The 17,701-nt window shown below is 38.3% G+C and overlaps 1 protein-coding gene across 2 annotated transcripts in view; it reads right to left on the bottom strand.

The window, feature by feature from the left end:
* Nucleotides 1–17,701, bottom strand: part of ARHGAP10 (Rho GTPase activating protein 10) — a 137,946-nt gene that overhangs the window by 10,208 nt on the left and 110,037 nt on the right. For both annotated transcript variants that reach the window (XM_038135804.1, XM_038135805.1), the window contains one exon: nt 8,785–8,947. In XM_038135804.1, coding sequence (XP_037991732.1) covers nt 8,785–8,947 — 163 coding nt within the window. The remainder of the gene's footprint in view (nt 1–8,784; nt 8,948–17,701) is intronic.

Here is a 17,701-nt window from a genome sequence, read left to right as displayed (position 1 = left end):
CAGAAGGGTTTATCAAAACATGCTCTGCTTTTAAAAATTATCACAATTACCAAACAAGGAAAGGAATCATTTGTATTAAACTGAATGATGAGCAGGATCATGCTGTCTAGAAACATATTTTATGCTTTACTTTGGGAAGAGGATATCCAGTCACCACTTCTGCCTGGGAATCTTCCACTGCACATTTTTTTTACATCTTCCAATAATGACATACTTTTAGGAACAGCACCTATAGAATTTTAGGGGTTTTTTTAACTTAACTTGTCTCCTTCCTCCCATTTTTACCTAATAATTGAAAAATTTTCCTCAAATAAAACAAGAACCTTCAGCTAAAAGTGATTTCATTCATACAAACCAAAAAAATGAACACCAGCATTTGGATAGTTTTCTCTAAATACTGAGGATAAAACAATTCTCAGTGGTACTGTAAAGTTCATAAAGTTTGCCAGAAAGTAAATAATTTCTTCATCATTCCTCACTCATAATGTCTACATGCAGAATTAATTTTAACTCAGCAGGTGAACACAAGAAAAAAGTTTTTCAAAAGTGAATTTAAAAGAAGTATCCTACTTGCACAGACAAAACTCTTCTACTTAAAACAGTCCTGAGACTTAGAGAAAAAATATTTTCCTTGCTATTTATTAAATTCAAATCAATCTCTTGACAGGGGTTTGGAAGGATATGATCCTTTAAGGACCCTTCCAACCTAAGCCATTCCATGATTCTGTGATAAGGATTGGTGTTAGGCTCATTTCTGAAACCTGTAAAATTAATGAAAACAGAAAAATAACAGTCCGAGTATATTGCCAAAGGAGTATTAAAATGTCTCTAATGCAAACTATTCATAATTCAGGAATATTCTACCAAGTGGCCTTTTGTATTGCAACCTCAGATGTGTGGTTTGATTTTCACCAAGCGACTATTAAAACTTGCATTTATTAAATATTTCATTGATGGATGCATCATGTTAATCTCTGCAATTTACTCAATCAGCTCTAGAACAACACACACCACCTGCACCTCACACACAATTAATGACTTCAAAGCAATGCTCAGAACAGAGAGAAAACAAAAGGAACCCTCTGACCCAGGGAAGCATTGGTCATTCATAAGAATACTTGGAATAAATACCAGATGGTTTCTTGCTGAGACTTGGAAAGGAAAGAAAGAGGGAAAAAAAAAAAAAAGGAAAGAGGTGTGCACATAAAGGAACAGAAAATGAAATTAAATGTTCAGCTCCATGCCATGGCATGGTAATTCCTCAAGTTACAGAGACTCAACAAGAAGTGCAATCTATCACCAAGTAAGACTACACTGTCCTTTACCAGACAGGATTATACAGAAGCATGTTAAAATTGGCAGGTTTTCTACAAATTCTGAGCCACTCCAACAGCTGTAGTGGAAAAACACTCCAGAAGTACAGGTATGTGGAGTGCTGGTCTGCTCCCTCCCCCACTTTTTTGATGAATTCCCTTAATACTTTACAGCTGTAGGGAAAACACTGCAGCAGAATTTGCCTGTCACTCTAGGCTCCTGGTTACCCAGCAAAAGATCACGCTCTAGCATCTAGCAGGAGACAAAAAACCCAACACATTTTTCAATAGCAATAGTTTCACCACGGTAAGAAGAAAGAAACAAAGAAAAATAAGTTGATAGCTTTAACTATTAAGCACATTCTAGAATTTATGGATTTGTTTGTGAGGGTTTTTTTTTTTAATTTATTGTACTTGGTTACCTCAGGAACCATTTAATTCTTGTTACTGAAACAGAAGGTTTTACTCAATAAGAAAAATAATTTCCAATGTTGTAGTATGTAAGTAACAAAAGGTTAGATTTTATTGTTTTTTTCCTTGAAAAGGCTCTTGTCACAGCAAGGCTGCCTTACTGTAAAGATTTGCACACCTTGTTTATCAAGATGATGATATAGTAGAAAGTATTGCACGTGTTATCACACAGCATCTCAACTTTAAGAAGGCATGTTGAAGAAATCCCTACTCCTAAGGCTAAAATGAAGGCAATGCATTTCCTGTGGGTAGGAAAAAAAACCCAAAAAGGCTGACATAACCATCTCTCTTTGAGGTAAAAATGCTATTGTCTAGCACAGTGAACGATGGGAAAAGGGAGGAGGGGGGAATGGCTTTACTGAAAATAAGCTAGAGATTTCATACTGATATTCAGAAAGAAATTTCTGAAAACAAGATTTTATTGGATGTTTATCTGGCTGGTTCCTAAGGTAACACAGCTAAAGAGCAGCCTCTTATCTTGAGAGCAAGGAAGAGAGTCTGTGAAAAGAATCTACACTGCAACTCCTGAGAAAAAAAGGGTTGTTTCAGACAAGTTTGGCAGCGCCACGGCTGTCGTATCACAGTGTCTGGCTGACAAACTCAATGGAAGTGTTCTTGAAAGGTTTCATTACAAGATGACAGTGTGTATCAAAGTGTGTTGGCTATTTCTGATTCGTTATGCAATCCAGTAGTGACCACCACCACATCTTTCTGCACCTTAAATTCCCCTGTGCCCTGGGGAATGGGGAGCAGAAAAATCCGTGGCCAAAATTCTAGAAATTGTCATCGCTGCAGCAAAGCTGGAGACAAACAGAAGGCCAGAATTTCCCCATCTGTGTTCCCCCTGGAAAGAAACTGCATCCTCAAAATTTCAAGTATGTGGCATGCATGCAGCTTTCCCGAGCCCTCATTTATAACCCACATCAGTCAGCACTGAAATAGAGGGTTTTTTAACTGGGATTCTGAAGTCTAAGTGAAGCAGCTAACACATTAGTGAAATGATCTTTCACACCAGTCTGGTAAATCCAAAGCTAATGTCTACAGCAGCTGTCCCAAGTTAAAGCATTTTTAAGTGATAATTCAGACAAAGCAAAAGTGAAATATGTACATCTATAAGCTTATAGCTCATCAGTGCTCCTTTCAGAAAAAAAAAATACGGGGCTGTGTTACCCTGGAGGAATACAAAGAAATGAAAAAAAAAATAATAACAATAGTAATAATAATAATTTTTAAAAATTTAAAAAGGAAACTTTAGCTCATCCCATCGATTGCATCCACACCCCTCCCAGCCCTGAGCACACACACCATTCACCCTGTGCTCACACAGCAGTGCTGCTCTCAAGCTCCCTGGCAGCCGAGGAGATGGCAAGGTCTGTTTTGTACAGGCCACATGACTAAGTTATATTATGCCTGTCTCAAAGAAGCTACAAAATGAGGGCTCTTGCTCTGCTTGCATAACGAAAGGGTACAAAAAGAAGTGCCTGCTCTGCTAAACCCACTCTCAAAGTGCTGAGTCACTGAAGAGGTGGCAGCTGAAACAAAAACAAACTGCAGAATAAGCACAATGACCCAACGGCAGCTAGAGCACCTTCTTTCAATAAAATAGGATGGAGACATTAGATATTATAAAAAAGTTTTCAAGACATTGAAACCGAAGTCACTCATCATTTATGTAAAACTGCAAATTCACACCACTGCCAGAAAGTACAAAAAACAAAGTATTACCAATTTAAGGAGACCAGACATGCAGTCTACTGATGTAGATATAACAAGGCTGATGGGAATTCATGCAGCAGTCAAACAAAATTAATAACTATCTCCAAGGCTTCTGTTATGTGCAGAACACCACTATCTCTGCCCGCCCTTGCCATCTGATGGCTCTTTTAACATCAGTTTGCTCACCAGCAATTTGAACAGCTTGAGATTTCATGAAGAATGAGTAACATCTTCCCAGCCTGGTCACAAAGACTCTGGATGCTGCACAGCACAGATCTTGTCACCATTTTGCATATTAAAAACCCCAAAACTAGATCCACAGGGTAACACATACCATTGAACTGGGTAACAGAATATTTTACTCTCGGAAGAACCAATTAAGAAAAATTCATAAGAAAAAAAAAAAAAAGACTGAATTATTTCAACTTCTATTAGTCCCTTGAACATTCCTGAAAATCCATTTATATTGGTGCATCTGGGCTGGCTGCATTTCTCCTCTGGGCTTTGAACACTTTGGTATTTGGACTGTCAGGACTGTACCTTGCATCTACAGAAGCATCCAAGGTGAGATGTAGTTTGGAAACTATGAATCTTACCATTCTTAGCCCAGAAATGTAATTGCTTTAACAAGCCCTGCACCCACCCACACCACTGAAAATGTTTGAGGGACAGGAATGCTTTCCATCCCCTTGAACTGCAAAATCCCAAAGGCTTAGAGAGGGAAAGTAGAACAAGCAAGGTAAACAGATGTTCAGTATCATCTTGAGGAAGGCTATTCCATATCCTGCATCATAATGCCATCCAGAACAACCACAAAAAGTCACCATGTTCCAGCCCCTTGGGAAACCCAGACACTCTGCAGCCTCAGATCCCAAAAATGAACTCTCCAGCTGAGAAACAAGGCATTAGTTTTCATTATTTGAATGAAGAAGTGATCATGCAGTAAGTGTAGGATACTTTCAACAAAAAAAGGAAGACTGACCCAATTCTGAAAACCCAGCACTGTGAGGGGTAAGTCTGTAAGGTCTGTAGATAAGCCCTGGCACAGGGCATTGTACTGTAAGCACAAAGAAATATCGTGACAACAAGGGGCCAGTTACAGCAACAAATCTTTCCTTATCAGAAAAAGGTCCTCAGAAAGATTAATTACAACACAGAGTCCAGAGAATACCAAGTGTTCAGCTTTTTTGGTTCATTCTGAGTTCAAGTGAAAAAGACATAAGGCAGCCCACAATATTTTAGGACATGACTTGTAATCCACCTTTTGGCAAATCAGTCATTGCAATGAGGGAAACCTGTACTAATCCATCAGAGGTGAGCTGCCATTACAGCCAGAACTCTGGTAAGGCTGAATTGGACAGGCTGAATGGGACAGGATCATCAGTAAATGATTCTGTAAATAACTTCTATAATCAAACCACAACAGCTGCAAAAAAAAGTTTCCGTCACCCTTCTAAAATTTAATTACATCACTCCACATCTGATACTGAAACTTTGGCAATACCACCTCCTTCGCTATAAGAGGACCTTACATTACACTTTGTCTTTACTTGCTTAGGTATATTTATTAGACAACAAAGTGTATACCCAGTTTAGCTATCACTGTTATCTTCTGCATGTGCAAAGCCATAGTGCAGTGGGGTGAAATTCAAACTTTGTATCACTAACTTTCAACTGCAGGTAAAAGATTGTCTATAGCTCTACAGTCCAAATGCAGTTTAACAGCTACCCATAACCCCTTCTAATCCGTATCTCCAAACCCAAGCCCATCACTATTATCAAAACAGTCTGGGGACTAGCTTAGAAAGGCTATCTAGCCTCTTAGTATCTGAAATATTGAACTCCTCTTAGGAAACTACATGTTTTAAACTAGTAAAAATTTGAGTTTCATACCCCACAGGAATAAAAATCTGAGTGATTACAGTGCATTATTTTTTAGTGACAATTAGGAAGACACTGAAAGTAATGTCAGGGTCACATCCTCCAACAAAAAGCTATCAAGCCTCTTGAAGAAAAGATGTGGCAGATTTATTTACTTTTTGGGCAAATGCAATAGAAAAACCAGAAACTGTCTAGGAGAGAGTCTGTATGGACATTTAGAGAGGAAAAAAGGAAGAATGCAAATGCTGTGGTTAACATTAAATTGAGATTGCTGTTGCTGCTCTACCTTAAAGGGAAAAATGTCCATACTAGTGGAGAGTAATCCTTTACCCAGCTCACAACTATAATTATGAATTTATGTTTGAGATCACCTTGTGCAAAGCATCCTTGGACAGAAGGTATTTTCAAACAGTACATGTTTATGACACAGTGCTCCATCAAGTAGAAGTGGCAATTTTCTCATCCTAGGCTATTTGGAGTTTGAATCCTGTGTCTGCAAAAACTACTGTGTAACTTAGTGATTGACGGGTAAAAAAAAAACCTATGTTCTACCATAGAGTGCATGTAAAAATAAAACCTATTTATTTTTAGTATTTGGCTCTAGATGGAAGTGTGAAGTTAAAAATAACTCCAGGAAAAAGGTTAAAGAAAGTCTAGGGTGCATGATAGTCTTAAAGCAGCAAACTCAGGTCTCCACTGAGAACCACCCCTGCCAAGCATCACCCAGGTCTCTATTCACCCCTACAGCAGCACGTGACAACGCAGGACATATGTCTGATCCACACAGAGCTTTCAGAGAAAATCTAGCATCAGGCAGACACACACACTTACAGACATGAAAACCAACAGCTTAACAGGGCTTCAAAATGGCACATATGTGAAACATCACCTTCAAGTTACACCGTATGCACAGCACATCTTTAAATACTGACGTGACAATTGAGCAGTCGGGGCTTTGTGAGATATTTCAAATTGGTGGCAAAGCCCTTGCTCTCTTAGCTTCTTTCACCACTCTGGAAAGCCCCTCCTAGAGCCCATGAGGAGGTGAGGGTGTATTTGCTTCCGTTTGGTGCTCACCTTACCATGCTGGAAGCTGTAGCTCTTGCTTTGGAAGGTGGGACAAGGAAAGGGCATGCACCACAAAAATCTCTGCCAGGAAACATCATGGTGACAACAGCTATCATCCTGGGAAAAAACCAAGCTTCTTCTTTCTTGAAAACAAATACCACAAAAAGTATTCTTGCTACCCATCACGTACTCTTGCATAAAGCAAACTACTGGTGTAAACCAGCTCTTGAAATATCTGACCCATCTTGAGCCACAATGCAACATCCCTCCCCTGGGAAAAGCTGCAAGCAACTCTTCTGCCACAAAGAAGTCACCATCACCTTGTTGACTGCATAATTCCGGAGTGATGGATCTCCAACAAGTAACACCCATGCGTTATAAACATCAGCAGGAACTTGAGAAACCGGATCCTCTGGTATAATTCCATCTCCCCTAGACTCACTATGGCATTTGCTAGTAGCTCAGTGAACACCTGCAATACCATTTGAGAGATGATACTGTGGATTTAAGAAAGTGTTGATTTTGTCCCAGTTTGGCTCAAAATACAAAACATTTTTAAATCCTGCACAAACAGAAAGGTTTGCTCTTCACCTAACTTTAAGAGTTGATCCATCTTATGAGAATAGTCTACAACCAACATTTCCTGGGGCTGTGAGAGCTACCAGAGCTACATTCTGCCATCACTATAGTGGAGCTGCTCTACGTTTTGGTTTGGGTTTTGTTTATTAAGGCAGAGTCCTCTGAGTCGTCCAAACTAGAAGGGGAAGAGAAGCCAATCTGAGGTGAGAAAGCAGAGGAAAAAAAGAATGTAACGTTCACAGACTATTCTGTCACTGTCCAGGCTTGTTACAGAGGTAGCTCTTAAGCAGACTTCACAGACAGGCGGGTGGAAGAAAGAAACGACTTTTGACAAATTATCTAAATGCACATACCATGCACCTTTATTTTTTTCCTTACAAAGAGAACTCTAAGTACTGGTTCCAACTGAGCAGAAAACCTCAAGCCATCAAGTCAGGTTTCCAAAACACCAGTGCAGTATAATTTTTGATGAAAATTAACAAAAAAAAAAAAGAAATTCAATGTTCCTTCAAACACCTGAAGTTCCCAAACTCTCTGGATAAAACCAACACTCCTCCTTTTATTCTCTGAAGTGACATTATGACTGTCCTGCTAAACCTATGTTCCTTAATCACCTTTCACTGACAGTCCAGTTTTATACCAACTACAGCATCTTTTCCACACATGCACCTCTCTTTGGTAAGTACAATTTATTGCTAATTCTACTCACTCCTAGAGGATAGTGAGGACAAGAGGATAAGGGAAGAGTAACTTCAGACCTCTACTGAAGAAACAACATTTATGAAAAATACCTATACATCTGGAATTCTTTCAATACATATGAGAGAAAAAAATTGTTCTAGTTAATAAACACTCAGTTTATTATTAATAATTATTCTATCACTATCTATATAATCTCTTGTGTTATGTACATCTGCATATACACTTTACACTTGTTTCATCACCAGAGCTGGCTACTCAGAATGCCATTATGGAAAATATCTGTAACAGATCTTTTCTCCAGACCAGCTCCTTCCACTGTTCTTGGCACTAAAGGCTGGAAAAGTTTGTCTTGATAGTGGTTAAAGTCTGAATGAATAGCAAACCAGAGAATTCAATTCAAGTTCAGCTCTGATTTAAAAACAAGTTATGGTCAGGTTTTTGTGTATCAAACCTGAACACGTAGTAGAGAGTCAGAACTAACATTTCGATGTCAATTTTTGCTAAATTTAAGTCTCACTCAAAAACAGAACACTTACAGCATCTACTGAACATGACAGACTGCACTTCCATTGGAAACCAGGCACTTAATTTGTTAAGAAGAGATTAAAAATAATAATGTTCAATAGCATCTGAGCACACACTCACTGCAGTGTCTTTATCCAAACCCAAAGCTGGGCCCAAAGTCTTAGCAGTATGGCATCTAAATGTACCTTAATGTTTTCTTGAAATAAAACTAGGGTAAAACATCATATAGAAAATAGCTTACATAGTCACTGCTTAAATTAAAAAAAAAAAATTAAAAACCATTTAAAATATTATAACAGGTAACAGGAAAATGAAGTAGATTTCAATAGAACAAGAACATTTTTTTCCTACAAGCATTCAAGTAGGCTCTAAGCTCCACCACAATACATAAACACATCTTTTTGTAGCAGAAGAAAACAAACACAATTACAGGCAATTTCTAAAAATCACTTCTCACCAAAGTGAAAAGGAAAATGTATTTCACAGTCATACCAGTGGAAACATCCTTACTTAATACTCAGTTACTTACAGATTTGCTGTCCAGCCTGCAAGATCTCCACCATCCATGATAAGGTGATTTCCATCCAAGAGCCCAAGGGGGCTGCTGGAGAATGCAGGTGTTGGAGACTGGGAAGAAAGAGAATCCATGCTCCCAGTTGGGGTGTCTTCTCTGGGGGAGCTGTGACTGTCAGCTAGGAAAGAGACAACAAGTCAGGATAGTCAAGGAATTATCTCATAAAGCCACATAATCTGCCTTGGAGATAATGTCCTGAAATATGTAAGAGAAGAAACTTTTCTGTTCCATCTTCACTGGGTATTTTGGTGGACAACAAATGTCCCAGTACTTCCCCAAAAGGTATCATTGCACAATTTCCCCCATTGTTCTCACCAGGCCTTCTTCACGTACAACATATTCCCAGTCCCTTTTCAGTTGTGTTTTATATGAATGAAATGCTAAATTTTGGGGAGGTGTTTTTAGACAAAGGCAACGCTTCTGATAAGAAAACAGTTTAGGCTATGCACATTTGCACGTCTCCCTAAAAACACAGTCTCTAAAGATAATTTAACACACATTTGAGGAAATGAGTGCTCTCAAATACAATAAGCACAGTCTTCTCAAACATGAAACAATGACATTTAGAAAGGTCAGAATAAGCAAGAGATCTCTAACAAACACACAATACCCAAAAATGTTACTTTTATTACTCCTTTCTAATGGTGTTACTTTTAAGAGAGCTCACTGTATTCTGATCTATTTGTTTTCTTAGGCTACTCTTAGGATATAACTTGAGAGGCAACACATTCAGATATGAGTGATTAAAGGAATAGCATTCCTATCACAAAGACCATAAGATAAAGTCACCAATGTGTCAGAGCGGTCACTGCAAACCACACTGACACATCAAGCCAAACAGCACATTCTTCACTGAAAAGCTAACCTTCGCCCACATAGCTTCTTCCTTTCAATCTTTATTTTTTAAACATCAGCTGTACATTTCATAAATTCTAAAGGAGGTACATGAAATGAGAATGTTTGCAAGCATTCAAATATGCAGCACAGCTAAGCCAGCAGTCTCAAATGGGGCCTGTAGCTGTTTTCAATATATTAATATTTAACAGTAATAAGGATCAATTCCAGCCACCCTTTACAAGGCTCCCTGCATCCCATCCTTCATCCATTCTACTCCCAGTAGCACTCATGAACACAACCCACAAGCCTGCCAAATAACACCACCACAAAAGTCTAGAGTGGATTAGATACCGCTGTCCCCACCACCTTCGTAAAAGAATTTTGCTCTTTTGGGGCCAAAAGTTTTTGGAGAAAAAAAAAAATAACAACTATGTCCTAACACAGCATCAAAATAATATAATCAAAAGCTGTTCAAATATTGTGCTGGCTTGACAAGTTACATCTCCCATATATAGTAATATACAAGATGAAGTCCTGTACAACATTACTTTCTAGTTCCAAATTAACTATTATCTGCTTAGGGAGCAACTGAGCTTAATTCTACTGAATCAAGCTAAGCACTACTGTTGCAATGATTTCATTTATGATTTTCTTAATTAATGAAAAGTGCAACACCACAACAAGAAAAAAAAAAACTGGACAAAGAAAAGCCACTCTTGATGGATAAAATCCTTCTCCTAACTCTATCACAGCCCAAATTTCTTCTGCTACATTAGTTCAGAGTTAGCAAAGCCCTCAGCTGCTTCCCCAGCCATCTCATCCTCACCCCCTCCCAGCAGCTCTGAGAGAACAACTTCCCTAGAGAGTAAAATGACATACAACTGAAAACAGTGAAATTATAAAAGTGATCATCTGGAAATTTCTCCCCAAGCAGCTGCTAATTTAAGGATCTAAATTAGCCCATAGTACCAAAGTGCGATATGCTGTGAGGAGGAGAACATTACCTGGGAAAATGAGTCACTTGCACTGTGGCCCAATCCTACTCACCTGGTGCCTCCCCACTGCACCAAGGCCATGGTGCTGCTGCTTCATATTTACATAACATGAGAATCACAGGAGTGTCAGGTAAAAACTAATTAATTACATCTCATTTGCAGATGTATGTGTCAGTGTGATAAACATCTGAGAGATCAGACAGTGGTACTGCAACCTTACTTCATAAATTCCTTACAACTGGAGTTAAGTCCTTTTAATCTATCCCAATTTCCCTTCAAAGCAGTAGTAGTAGCACAGTCTAGATTATTGAACTATATATAACATACTAGAAGGCCACATGTACCTCAACCATTCACTTAGCATTACTAAAACACATTTGAAAGGAATATTAATCTGGTTCTTAATCTCACAAATATGACCAGAGGATATTCTGTTGAATTGTTTCCCAGAACACACAGAAGAAGTTAAAAAAAACCCCAAAACACTGAACACTTTAGTCACGCACAAGCAGAGTCAACGCTGGAGACTGTAGTATACAGGCAATTATGTTTGACATTATCTTAAATTTAACTGTGTGTTAAATCTTTCCTCAAATTTTACTTCTTCCTTCCTGAGCCAGTGTTTTCTCACAGTCTGTACTGCACTGAACTCCCAAAACTAAGACTGGGTTTTGAACACTAAAAACAAATCAGGTATTTAAACAGGAAAACGCCTGCTAAATTCTATGGGATTAAGTAAAAACCCTCTAAAAACTTGTTCAAAGACACTTTACATTTCTGATGTCTTCAGTAATCTTCTTTTGTAAAGTAAAACAACATTTTTATTCAGGAAGAGGCAATTCTGTATAACAAATACAATATACAGATATGCAAATACAGATAACTAATGCAAATACAGATAACTAATGACCATCTAGCACATTTTCATGATTAAAAACAATATATGCTCCAAACACAAATCCTCAAAATATAGGGTAATCGCTATGATTGCAACAGCACAAAGACCTCACCCTGTATGTCACTGCCAAAAGTTCTGCTAACTTCAGAAATTATAGTAACTCCTGTACACAGCAGAGGCAACAGAACTGTGCCTCATTATCTCTTCATTCAGCTTAATAACCTGCTTTTGATTAATGCCCATCTCATATTGGGGTCGAACTACATCCTCCAAATAGTCATTGTCCGAAAACATCAGCAGATGATAAAGGGAATGAAGAATCAAATAGTTACTAATTAACAGACTTGCCAATCAGTGCATGCACCTTCACTTTGTTAGGCTTTATTTTCAGGCATTACCCATGTAATATGCACTACTAATTATTATATTACCCCTCATATCAGGTTTTTGTGCTGTGTGACAGTATTTCAATGATCTCCTTTTTAAGTTTTACACCGAATCTCTTACTGGGAGGTATTTTGCAGCTTTGGAATCAGATACCTGTTTTATAAGTTGTTACAATTTCCCAGTGCTCTCTCTGAAGAGGCTACATCAGATCTGATTCTATGGGGTTTTGCTGTGGTTCTATCAGAATGACATTAAGCATTAATTCCACCACTTACTCCTACTCATCAGTCCCATTTGTACATCCAGGGCTGGCACTTAATTTAAATTAATTTAAAATTAATAATAATAAATGTAAATTAATTATTATTAATTAATTGTTATTAATTAAATAAAATTATTTTATTTTAAATAATATAAAATAAATATAAAAATTTGTTTTAAATGATAAAATATTTTAATAATAAAATAATTATTGTTTTGAATTAATAATATGATGAGTTGATTGGCCTCCATGACCAACAGACTTAGCAGAGTCATTGTTTTTAAGGATGTGCTGCCTTCTGTAATTCTGGGCTATGATTTCCCTCTAAAATCTGTACATTTGTTTCTCAATACAACCACACTTATTTTGTTTGAATGGGTGCAGCTTAGCACACAACCACAACTCCTATTGCCTGACATTATTTGCAATTCTCCTAACTTTGTCCCATGTGCAAATATATTGTCAAAGATTTGTATTTACCTTTCTAAATACTGCTACTTCATCAGCATTCCTCCCGTTGCTTCAAACTTCTTCAGCAAGCTACATGATGTTTTAAAAATTAACATTGCCAAGCTATACAACCCCATGACCAGAGACCTTTTTTCAGACAAGTTAGGTGACTTTGCATTATTCAAAATATTCACCTAGCAACAGACCTACCTGTGAACATCTCTGCTTGATTACACATTGATTATCATAACTAAGTTCTTTTTGACACTTCTTCAGAACTTGTAACATACATTGACTTCTAGCTATTTCTTCTTTTTCCACCCCCTGCCCTTTTCCTGTAGTTTGCTTTGTAGAACCAGTCAGACCCTAAGCTGCTGGAGACCTGCCTTTTAAGTTTTGACATGTTTTGTTTCTTTAAGTGTGTATTAAGGACATTGCTGGAACTGAGTCATCTTCATGGGTTTCCTTTTACCTCAGAAGTCAGAGGCTCCTAATATTGATAGTCTAGCATTTTTTACTATTTCTCTCCTCTCACTCCTCTTTATCTCCAGCATTGTTCTCCAGTGAGCAGCACTGTCAGGTCTCCCACTCCTCTGAAAAAGCTGACTGCCACATTGGACTGACAAGTCCTTTCGAAGAGGAGCTCCAGAAACTTCCTACTCTTCTTTCCTACCACCTGAATTCTAATAAGCTCTTACCTTATAAAACATGCAAGATGTGACTGCCTTTAAAGCTCATTTATATTATTCTTTGAGCATACAGTCTGGTGTTCTTGGTGCCTTCACCTTCTCCTCCTAAAAATGTCAATCTCCCTCCTTTTTCTCTCATATTACACTCATTTTTGGGTGCCCAAGAGAGCCTGAACAGATGAAGGACATGAGGGTTCTCAGTACAAAAGCAGTAGGTCTGTATGACATCTCACAAATTTCTGTCAACATTCCAGCCATCAACTCTTCACCTTCCTTTCGTCATATTTGTGGGAAGGCTCTGAGTGCCTTTAGCTTGGCCATCTTTCTAGAGCTGCCATCAAGCTGCTTCTACAATTCATGTCCCCATCCTACACAAATAGGTGTAAGATCCAATTTTACTATCAAGAGAGTTAAAACTTGTTTCACATTCTCACCACCTTTTGCATACTATTTAAATTTTTTGACTGCATGGATCCTTTTAAACTGTCATGTAAATTAACTTCTTGTTTCACTGATCTAATCACAACACTCATCCAAGCCTTTGAGCTTTCACTGTGCCTCTGCAACAGACACCCTCTGCTCTGCCTCTATGGCTGTTCATGGTTCAGATCAGCCCCATCTAGAAAATAATATCTATCTTAGGCTGATCCTAACAATTTACTGGTGTGTCTAGCTGGTACTACTAACCCCTCAGTTTCCAACCCAAATATCCTTCTCCCTTCCCCCCCTCCCTGCCTCGTGTCCCCCTTTTTCATAATTAGAGATATCCCCAAAGTACCAGCACAGACTAACACCTACCTCATATCCAGCTTTTCTCTAGCAAATACATAAACCCTCAATTCCTTCTGCTTTTTATCTGAAGGAGCCTCAGATAGCAAAAGCTCTCAGACCCTCCTTACCAGAAATCTGAACTAAGCTTCTACCTAACTGAGCATGACATGTATCCCCACTGCCTTTTTTTTCTCCTTTTTCCATCTGGCTAGTCTAAGAATATTTTTTGTTGGCATCCAAAGTTGAAAAAAAAACCCCGAAATACTTTGGCAGTGTCAATAATCAGATCCTTACTTTACTTTGAGAATTCTAAATAAGAAAAAAGCATTTGTATTAAGGACCATGAAAAGCAGAGAGTTAACACTATCACTTACTTGCTTAAGAGACAGTTTTCTTCCAACTTCAGCTTAAGTAAACTGATGAATTACATGTTTTAATGTTAAAAGCAAGACTAATCTCTAATGTCAACAGTACAACCAATGTCTACAGTTTAAGGGTAACCAGGGAATAAAAACAGTTTCTGAAAGAGAATTTTTCTGGAGTAAATGAGGAATATGTGGCTGTTTCTGTTGAGATACACAGAATACACCAAAGAGAACTGTCATATATGTTTTAAATGGTCATTGCATAGGCAAATCATAGTAAAATAAGAGGATAAAAATCCCTATCAACTTTGACAGAAACAGTCAAGAGTTATAGACAAGGGATGATGGGGACAATTACTAAGGAGAGTAGGTTAAAGATGCTGCAAAATCCCTGTTGCCACCTTCAAGTCTGCCATTTTCTGCATCACAAGGTGGGGAAGCAGCAGCTGCACTGTTGTGCAGCCACCCATCCTCCCCCATCAGCATCACAGCTGCATCCTGCTCTGAGACAACAAACATTCCTTCCCCATAAATAGCTAATGTCTTACAATAATCCAGAAGTTCAACCAAGCAGAAAGTAGCTTTGCTCTTACATTAATTTGTGGGTATGTACTATATTTTCATTTGAATAGGAATCTCATAGATCAGGGACAGAGAAAAAATATTGGTATCATAAATATCCTTGGACCTTCAGCATCTACAGAAAACAGACACAAAAAGCATACCCAAAGTTTCCTCACACAGTTAATAAATCTTTAAATGATTCCATGCAACAATGTACCAACTAGTCTGGAAAGGATTCAGCCATTCCTGGAAAGCTAGAAGTAACTCCATTGGAGAAAGTTTTCTGTGATAGTCATCAGAGGAATCTGCAGTCAAGGAGAGCCTTTTACTAGATGCAGGGCTGCTCCCTTTATTCACTGTTTACTGTACCACTCATCCTGTGGTAAATCACACCAAACACCAGGGGAACACAGATACTCTTCTACTTCTTCAAACTTTAAAGAAGTTTTCTGAATTAATGAAGCCAAGTCATCTGCTTCTCAATAAATAAAGAAACTGTGTACTTTCATTTGTCATGCCACTTAAACTGGTCAATTGTTTGTTACCTCCAGACCACAGAGACAGCTTTTTAAAACACATTTCCAAATCAAGGTTGATTGCAAGCTAATAGTGACCTATAATTTGGTTAAAAAAGTAACCATAGTGAATGTCAAAACTAAACAAGAGAGTTATTTCAGTGCTCCTGAATAATGGGTATTTTGGAAGTCAAATTCCTGTAAAAAGTCAGAAAAATAGATTTGTACTACCACATTCCATTATCCAAAAGTACCCTTTAATAACCCCAGAGTGTAGCAAACCCTATACAATGCAGCCCTGCCCTAGTATGCAGTTAGTTCTTACATAAATTTAGACATCATAGACTCATCCAGCCTCAAGCCAGCAGAGCAAACGGACAGCAGACAACCCACATTCCCATCAGTTTCATGCTGTCACACAGAACACATGCAGCAAGAATCAGATCCCTGCTCCAGCTACTTATTTTCTCTCAGACAAAATAATTAACACAATTACTCGAGCTGCCTACAGTTTTTCCTAGATAAAAACCAACTTTGATATATTTTTCAAATGGGTGCATGTAGCAGCATGTGTATGTTAGGCACAAAGTAGCTTTCCTGTAGAAAGGTTGTTTTCCCCAACTACATAATGGTTCAGATACATCAGGGAAAGGAGGAAGCCGTGCTAGACAGAATTTGCCTCAAGACTGGATGATGCAACTCAAGAATTGTAGCCAAAAGGGCCACAAGGTGTTTAAATTGGGGTTAGGAAAGGGAAAGAAATGTGCTCATCTGCAAGTTAATTAGAGGCAAGAGGAATTTGGGGACTATCATCCTGTCCCGGCCTCCTCCTTTTTGATATTTTTGTCTATTTTTAAAATGCAAAGTTCAATTTTTAACAAGCATAGAGATACACTTACCCAGTATCATTAAACAATTAACCTGTAAAAATTAAATAATTATTCAATGAATATCTCCCTTACTGCAGGCCATCTTTCAAAATCAGAAGAAATACTGCTCGGATTGTTTTACATCAATAAAATCTAAAAGACACATAGCCTTTCACTGAGCAAGTTAAAACTAAAATGGCTAAAGAATCCCCATTTATTCCTCAAGCTGTGGAAAAACAGTTCAAGACAGTCACAGATACAATGTTGGGATGTTAATTATATCACATAATTAAATTTTGAGACAACAGAAATCAGATACAAGCCTGCAGAGGGGTTCCTCTTTTGATTTGTGTACACCACGACAACAAGAGCAGTATCTAAACGCAACAATTACTCATTTTTACCAGAGCTGGCTTGGCAGGAAACCACACATGATCTCCAGCCTTACCAGCCTGGCCAGATGCCAACCAATTTCATGGCTGAAAAATGCAACGATGAACTGAAGCTACTTCCCGAAAATCCTGACAAATAGGAAGATAAACAGACTGTCCCACCGCTTCTATAGTTTTTTCGGTAGCACTGAGTTTGAGTTTCCACCAGTCCAGATGACATTAACCTATGGTCCAGGTCTGTACTGAACACAGGGGGGAACAGCTCTAGTTTAATCCATGTGAAAAACCAGAGCAGGTCAAGAAGGGGTACAATCACCACGCCTAAAAGTTCCCTAAGTCAGAAACATTTCTTAAATACCATCAAAAACTCCAAGTCCATGAAAATACTATTTCATTTGCTTTTCTGTTTGGCTGGTAATTCAGGCACCAATAAGCTAGAAGACGTGTCTGTAGGGGTGCTTCCACCCCCAAAAGGTAAGGTGTTCAAAAGCTCTTTCCCTGAGCTGTCAAACAGGGAAAACATCATGCTATTGTCTTCTTTTCTCTTGCTATTAAGCTTGCTTCATGTGCAGTAACTTCCTATGACTTCTTAAAAGAAGTTTCTCGCCAATAATTCCACAACCTGGCCAATGACAAGGACTAACTGCTACTACAATGTGTATCTGATGGGTCTCTCACAAGAAAGCCACTTGGCTGTGCCTCCTTCCTCATTTTGTTCACCTCTCTCCTTTTGCCATAAGAGTGACTTCAGTAGAGGAATGGATTGAGCAGGATATGTATGGCTTGTTAAAAAAACTACTGAAAACAAGATAAGCAGCCCTTAGGGGAAGTTTTGTCAGTTGTTTCAATTGAACATCCAGGTGACAGATTTGTTGATC

Source organism: Motacilla alba, chromosome 4 (assembly GCF_015832195.1).
Source record: "Motacilla alba alba isolate MOTALB_02 chromosome 4, Motacilla_alba_V1.0_pri, whole genome shotgun sequence".
NCBI lineage: Eukaryota > Metazoa > Chordata > Aves > Passeriformes > Motacillidae > Motacilla > Motacilla alba.
This window is presented reverse-complemented; position numbering and strand designations above follow the sequence as displayed.